General features: G+C 34.2%; 1 protein-coding gene across 5 annotated transcripts in view; it reads right to left on the reverse strand.

Annotated features, from left to right (window-relative positions):
• Positions 1–8,504, reverse strand: part of NHLRC2 (NHL repeat containing 2) — a 57,391-nt gene that overhangs the window by 47,720 nt on the left and 1,167 nt on the right. For all 5 annotated transcript variants that reach the window (XR_002730499.2, XM_023206643.2, XM_023206641.2 and 2 more), the window contains exon 2: positions 5,489–5,641. Coding sequence is in view for 4 of the 5 variants with exons in the window: in XM_023206643.2 (XP_023062411.1) it covers positions 5,489–5,641 (153 nt within the window). In the remaining variant the exon portion in view is untranslated. The remainder of the gene's footprint in view (positions 1–5,488; positions 5,642–8,504) is intronic.

Raw genomic sequence — 8,504 nt, forward strand, 5'->3', positions numbered from 1 at the left:
CTTTCTGTCTCTATGATTCAGACTACTCTAAGTACCCTGTATAAGTGAAATTACGCAGTATTTGAATTTTTATGTGTGGCAAAAATTGTGAATTTTTTTCACCTAGCATAATGTCCTCAAAGTTCATCCATGTTGTTAGAATTTCCTTCCAAGGTTGAATAATATTCCATTATACGCATACACCACATTTTCCTTACCTATGATCCATCAATGGACACTTAGGCTGTTTCTAAATCTTGGCTATTGAGAATAATGCTACTAGATATAGGTCTATTCAGGTTTTCTATTTCTTCATAGTTTAGTCTTAGTAGCTGTTGTTTTCAGAAATTTGTCTTATTTCATCTAGGTTATCCAATTTGTTGGTGTACAATTGCTCACAGTACTCTTATAATCCTTTTTACTTCTGTAGAATCGGTAGTAATGTTCCCATTTTCATTCCTGATTTTAAAAATGTGAGTCTTCTTTTTTCTTAGTCTAGCTAGTTATAGGTCTAGGAATTTTTCTGGTACTTTCAGAGAATCAACTTTTGGTTGGTTGTACCCAAATTGATCTTTTCTATTATCTATTTTGTTTCTCCCTGATTGAATCTTTATTTTCCTTCCTTCAGTTAGCTTTGGGTTTAGTCTGTTTTTCTTTTTCTAGATACTTAAGGTGTAAAATTTGATTAAGATACTTGTTTTTTAATAGAAGCATTTATAACCATAAATTCTTCCTTAGCCCTGTTTTCACCATGTGCCATAAGTTTTGTCACATTTTGTTTTCATTTTTCTCTAAGTATTTTCTAATAATTACCTATGTGTTTTCTTCTTTAGTCCACTGGTTATTTAAGAGTGTGCTCTTTGATTTCCACAAACTTGTGAATTTTCCAGTATTCCTTTGGTTATTGTTTTCTAACTTCATTTGTGATCAGAAAAGATACTTTATCTTTAAAAAAATCTATTGAATTTAACTTGTGGCATTAACTTATGGTCTATCCTGGAAAATGTCCCATATGCAATCCTGTTGTTGTTGGGTAGTGTTCTCTTGTTGGGGAGAGTGTCCTGTATATATTAGGTATAATTCTCCAACTACTATTGTAGAATTGTCTATTTCTCCCCTCAATTCTGTCAATTTTTGCTTCATATATTTTGTCTGTTATTAAGTGCCTGTTTATAATCATTGTATCATCTACATATTAATTTTTTAATTTTTTAATACATGAGGTATTGCTATGTTACTCAGGCTGGTCGCCTACTCCTGGCCTCAAGTGATCTTCCTGCCTCAGCCTCCTGAGTAGCTGGGATTACAGGTGCAGTCTGTGCTCAGCCTGGGCTTTTTATTAGTATATAATGCCCTTCTTTGTCTCCTGTAACCTTTTTAGATTTAAAGTCCATTTTGTCTGATACTAACATAGCCATCCTAGCTCTCTTTTAGTTACTATTTGCATAGAATATCCTTTTCCATCCTTTCTATTTTAACCTGTTTGTATCTTTGGATCTAAAGTGAGTCTCTTGAAGAGAACATATAGCTGGAATATGTTATTTGTTCATTCTGCCAATTTCTACCTTTCAATTAGAGGGCATAATCCATTTACATTTAAAGTAATTATTGACCAAGAGGGACTTATCTGTCATTTGGCTATTTGTTTTCTACATGCCTTAGAGCTTTTGTGTCCCTCATTTCCTAGAGTACTGTCTTTTTTTGTTTGGTTGACTTTTATTTTGTAGTGAAACATTTAAATTCTTTTATTTCATCTTGTGTATGCTCTTTAGTTTTTTTTTTTTTTTTTTTTTTGTAACCAGGGGAATTACATTTAACATCTTAAAGTGATTACCCTCTAATTTGAATTTATGCCAGCTTCAATAACATACAAAATCTCTGCTCCTTTAACACCTCCATCCCATCCCTTTCGGTTGTTGATAGCCCCAAATTATATCTTTGTACATTGTATCTCCAAATATATAAACTAATAATTACTTTAATGCATTAGTTCCTTAAATAACATAGAAAACAGGCCAGGCGCAGTGGCTCATGCCTTTAATTCCAGCCAGCAGTTTGAGAGGCCGAGGTGGGCGGATCACCTGAGGTCAGGAGTTCAAGACCAGCCTGGCCAACATGGCAAACCCTGTCTCTACTAAAAAAAAATACAAAAACTAGCTGGGCATGGTGGCAGGCACCTGTAATCCCAGCTACTTGGGAGGCTGAGGCAGAAGAATTGTTTGAGCCTGGGAGGCAGAGGTTGCAGTGGGCTGAGACTGTGCCACTGTACTCCAGCCTGGGGAATAGAGTGAGAATGTCTCAAAAAAAAAAAAAAAAAAAAAAAAAAATTACATAGAAAACAAAATGTGATGTTACAATAACATTAGCTTTTAGAATAATTTTAAAAATATAGTAGTCTCTTAAATCATGTAGAAAACAAAAAGTGGAGTTAAACACCATTGTTACAGCAACGCTAGTTTTTATACTTGCCCAGGTATTTACTTTTACTGAGATCTTTATTTCTTCACAGGCTTCAAATTATTGTCTAGTGTCCTTTCATTTCAACCTGAACAGCTCCTTTAGCATTTCTTTCAGGGCAGGTCTATTAATGAACTCCCTTAGCTTTTGTTTATCTGGAAATGTCTTACTTTCTCTCTCACTTTTGAAGGACAGTTTGCCAGTCATAGAATTCTTGGTTGACAGTTTTGTTCCTTTAGTACTTTGAATATATTGGCCCACTGCCTTCCGGCCTCCAAAGTTTCTGATGAGACATCAGCTGATTATTGAAGATTCCTTGTATGTGATGAGTTGCTTCTCTCTTGCTGCTTTCAAGATTTTCTCTTTGATTTTAGGCAGTTTGATAATAATGTGTCTTGGCGTGGTTCTCTTTGAGTTCATCCTACTTGGACTTCACCAAACTTCTTAGATGTTTGTGTTCATGTTTTTCATCAAATTTGGGATGTTTTCAACCATTATTTCTTCAAATATTCTCTGCCAAAATGCATATGCTGGTCTGACTGATGGCGTTCCAAGGTCCTTTAGGCTCTGTTTTCTCTTCTTCAATCTCTGTTCTGTTTGTTCCTCAATCATTTCCACTGCCTTATCTTCAAGTTCACTGATTCTTCTTCCTGCCTACTCAAATCTGTCTTCGAATTTCTCCATGGCCTCTGACCTACGAGGGTTTGACTCATGATTTTTCAACGTTATGATGAGTTTATCTGGCTATAATCCCACTGTAAGTCAAAGAGCTCCTTATGATTTAGGAAGTTATGATTTCTACTGAGTATCACCTTTCCACCATCAAGTCAAAATATTTTAAGCTGAATCATCGTAAGTCAGAGACCATGTGCTGTGCTGCCAAGCATTAAACATACTTTCTCAACTTAATATTTTCCACTTACCAAGGGTTTATCAAGCTTCACTATAAATCAAGGAGCCTCTGTAGAGTTTCTCCTCTCCATTAGTCCCCACTTTTCAATTTCAGAATTTCTAGCTTCTATTTAGGTTTTCTCTTTATTGTTATTTCCATCTTCTTCATACATTTTTTTTAAAACTTTTTCTACATTTTCCTTTAGTTATTTGGGTATCTTTAAGACAGGGTTTTAAAGTTTTTGTCTCATAGATAGGCTATCAAGTATTTTTCAGAGACAATTTCTATAGGTTTACTTTTTTTCCTTTGAATGGGCCACACTTCCCTGTTCTTTGTGTATGCTTTGTGATTCTTTGTTGAAACTGAGAGTGAATTCTTGCTCCACTTACAAAGTATTTTACTTTTCAGAATTTGTATATAAAGATATTTTTAATTTTTTTGTCACAATATGCTATAAAAACAATGTTTCCAGTAAAGTGGTAAGGATCCATTATTATAAGGATTATAAGGATCCATTCTAGGAAGTCACTGAATCTGCTTAAGGTATGGGGTTAACCATGCACTCACCAAATAGTCTTTTAGGGGTGATCTTAGGTATGGAACTGGTAAACTTTGAGATTCTTAACTTCATGTGTAATGCCATTCTAAAACACAAATGTCATCTGTCTACTAAAAATCAAATCAAAAACAAACTTCAATATCTCTGTATCCTCAACAGAAGGAAAAGTCTAAACTATTAAGAACGCTATACAATGTATTTCACAATGTGGTCCTAACCTAACCTACCTTTGTCACCTTTTACTTTTACCATGAACCCTTACAATCTTGCCACACTAAATTATTTACCTGTTCTTGGAGCAAGAATCCTACTCCTCTGTGCTTCCATGCTTGTTTACCTGACGCTTCCTCAGCCAGGATTGTCCCTTCTGCCCCATTTTCATTTTCAGCTGCACTCCTGCTCATTTTTCAAGTGCTAGCTCAATTGTTTCCTTCTCTGAGAAATCTTTTCCAATGTTTCTAGGCAAAGTGACTTACTCCTTTCCTCAGGTTCCATAATGCTTTTTATTCAATTTTGTTACATATTTCCTCAGCAGTTAGCAGAGTACCCTGCACATAACAACATGTTCAATAAATGTGATGTCTTGAACAAGAAACACTGGCATCCAAAACCTAGGAGATAAGATATCCACATTTCTTAAATCCATACAGATGTATTTTTAATAACAGGATTTAGCTAGTAGAAATATTTGAGTTCTTGATAAATCATTTGACTGGTAATTTTAATATACAATCTATTACAATTCAGAAGCATCTGAAGTTTAAGTTGCACTGAAGATTTCTCTATTACTTCCTCTTTAAAGTTTAGTTTCAGAATATCCTTTACTTTTGTACATATATCGTCTATTCTCATCTTTACTATCACAGGATTGGTGACCCTATCTCTTTTTTTAATCCACTCCAAGATTAGCGCTTCAATTCATTTAAACCTAATTAAATGGTACCTTTAATTAATTGCATTTACTCCCATGCTCTTTTTTTAGAAAGTAAACCAAAAAAAAAAAATTTGATTAATTTTTCAAACTTCTAAAGCCAGTAAGTGTAATCTACATCTTTAGAATCTGTAATACCATAAAAATGGATTTCCTAGTGTGCCTTGAAACACATTAGCTGTAATATATCATTTTTTAATGAAGCAGGGTCATTGAAAGAGTATCTGTTATATTTGGCATTCCACTGCAGTTAATGTCATTCAATATTAATGAAAGCCTAGTCACATTTCCTAATAAGAACTTTAAACCTTTATATCACAGTGAAAAGAGTATAAAATTAAGGTCATATATTTTATTTTTTTAATAGAAAAAATTTAAGTAAACCTCAATATACAAAAACCTTTTAAAATATCTGATCATGAAAAAAGCAAATTATGCCCTTAGCCTCAGAGAAAAAAGCCATATACTAAATGCTGGTTGTTTGGTGATAGGCAGACCACTATCACTAAGCTTAACTCTTTATGAAAAGGTACATGTCATAGATTAGAGATTACTTTTAGAATCACTGAAGTCTTGCCAAATGTTCATTCTCCTATGAGCTAATGAGTCAGCCACTCTTCCAGTGACTATGCCAGAACAGTCTGTTAGAAACTAATGAAAGAGCAGATACCTTTATCAGAGTATGTGTGTTCTAATGCATGGAGATCAGGCAATAGGTGAATACAGTTTATGCAGCAGTAGGTGAAGAAATCAAGGATGACTATTTTTCCACATAGATCCTTGTAGACAGAAATAGGCTCTTCTGTGTTCAGCCATTCTAATCCTGAAATTTACATAAAATAAATTACAATGATTAAAGGGAAAAGGAATTTACCTGAAACTTTCCATTAAAATGTGATCCTTTTTTTTTTTAAGACTAATGTGAATAGTCAAACACTTTAAGAGAAAGTAGCACCATTTAAAGGCTGTGGCAGTTGCATGTTATTTACTGTTGTTTACTATGAACCATCATTTTCTATCAACAAAAGAAATAAAAGACATATCTGTATGACTGTGACTAAACAGATTATTTGTGTTTTGGAAGAAAAGACCAAGAAGGCAAATTAATAGAGATTAAAAGCCCAAAAAGTGATGGGGATACGGGTCGGGGAGCAGGAGGAATAGAGGATGGGAAAGCTGGCTATTACAATGCCGTCTGCAAATAAAGCAAGAAAAAGCTACTAAATTCTTTCAGAAAGTGTGTAATAGTCTGTGAAAAGGAGTAAGGGCAACATACTTAGGCAAAAAAAAAAGGAAGAAATATCAAATAGTAAATCAACCTAATTACATAAGCAATTAGATACAAATGGGCTACCAAGAATAAAGGTCAAGCTTAAGAATAGTAAGACATAACTAAACATCAAAAAGGAGTGAAATGTGTGTAAGGGTAAACATACAAAATGCCTAAGCCAGTTTCCTAAAGGAGAAGAAACTGAAATACTCTGGATTTGAATGAGACCGTAAATCCAAAATAAAATATGTTAAATGTAAAGTTAAGCAAAATACACTTATTGTTGTTACAGATTTCATTGAGATAACATTAATATTGATGAAAAACGTGTTCCCTTTCCTCCAAAAAAAGTAAACTCTGTACTATGAAGAAAGATTTTGTTAACTAATAATAAAGTACAGCATCTCTATTTAACCAATTTAAGAAAACAAAGTTTACTTCTTATAAATAACTCAATGCAGCTATTACAACTATTAATTATACCTTGAAGCAGGTATTTAGAATAGTAGCAACTGAAAGCCAAAGTTGAGAGGAATAAGTAAACAGTAACAACTAATGACTAACAACAATAACTGTAGCTACTCAATGGTAACAAAACTCTAGGAAAAAAAAAATCTGCAGATCAAACTAGTATTTGGGTCAATTAGTCCAAACTAATGAGGTTTCAGTATACAGTGACCTCAATTATCCATTTTGCTAAAGTACTAATTATATACCAGATCAAGTGATCATACAGAACTTCACACTAATTAATGCATATTTCATATCCTACTTGCAAAATATTTGTGAATCTGTCTTCTATGACTTTTCTGTAAATAGTCAAGAGTGGCTTAGATCTGGGGGTATAGAAAGAATTATTACATCTCAATTACTGTGCTAGATACTTACCAGACTTAATAATAATGTATTTTACAATAACAATAATTACAATGAATACAATAAAAAGGTGCTAACATTTAGTAAGCTTTCCTGTGAATTAAGAATTTTACATATATTACTTTCAATACAAATAATAATCCTGAAAGGTAAATAATAGTTCAATTTTGCAAGTGAGAAATATAAGCCTTGGAGGTCAAGTAACTGGCTCAAAATCACACAACAAAATGGAAATAATAAGGATCTAATTCCAGGTCTGTGTGAATCTATCCATTACACTGCACTGTCACCCATAAACACCTAAGTCTCCTAAGAAATAAAGCATACAGTTTTTTATATAAAGTTATGTTTATGACTTCTTGATTATAGTTTACTGCTAAAGAAACCAAGAAAATAGTCATTTCTAGCGTTCTGTCCTCAATAATCGGGTCCAGGAGAAAATCATACTATGTTAAACACAAACCCTGAATATTTTATATTTTTTTTACTTATGAGTCACAGAAGTCAAATCTCATGGGAATAAAATACACTCCCTGTAAATACAAACAAGACTAGAAAATAAAAAACATTCCCCAAATCCCAGTTGATGGCCTGCTTGTTTATAACAGTGTACTTACTATATAACTACCTTCCGTACCAAAATTTTTTAAAATCATCTATTTGTATAGATGTAAACAATATTTTAAAGTTTATTTGATTTGATAAGCTTTCATGTACCCAATTCTTTTGTAAGAATTCCACAATATTCCAAATCCAGTATAAGATTAATAGTAGGAAAAATAAGCACTTCTCAAGGTGGGTAGTGCAAAAGGCTTGGAAAGACACCAAATATTCTGTTGTCAGAGGCTGGTTCCGGTATACCTCCCATGAGATAACTGAACTCTGCCACATCCAACCAATTAACTATACATGTGGTTTCAGTGTCACACCAGGACACATGCCAGAACCACCAGGCAAAGCAAAGCTACTCCCATCCAAATAAGGTAAAATACGTTTTCATTTATCATGGCAAGATGTGCTTCACAAACATCCCTGCTGGGAATATCTATTCCTTCATGTTCCAAAAGCTCACATAGCCAGGATTTAAACCCTGGAAATAGGCTATAATTGATTCTAATTTTTAAAAGTATTAGTTTCACGACTTTGAACGGAGAAGCACAGCACAGCTAAGAAACCAGCAAATCTAGGGTCGTATAATCCAACTGGGGCAGTTATCAGCTGTGAGGCCCTGGGCATGTTATTTAACCTCTCTGTGCTTCCATTTCCTCAACTGTAAAAGAGAAATGATACGAGCATCTCACTGGGCTATAGAGGTGAATGAATAAGGTAATATCCCCTCAAGTGTTTAGGACTGTGTGGCAAACAGGGCGCAGTGGCTCAAGTCTGTACTCCCAGCACTTTGGGAAGCGGAGGCGGGCGGGTGACTTGAGGTCAGGAGATCGAGACCAGCCTGGCCAACATGGTGGAACGCCGTCTCTACTAAAAATACACACACACACACACACACACACACACACACACACACACACACACACACACA

Source organism: Piliocolobus tephrosceles, chromosome 9 (genome assembly GCF_002776525.5).
Source record: "Piliocolobus tephrosceles isolate RC106 chromosome 9, ASM277652v3, whole genome shotgun sequence".
Lineage (NCBI taxonomy): Eukaryota > Metazoa > Chordata > Mammalia > Primates > Cercopithecidae > Piliocolobus > Piliocolobus tephrosceles.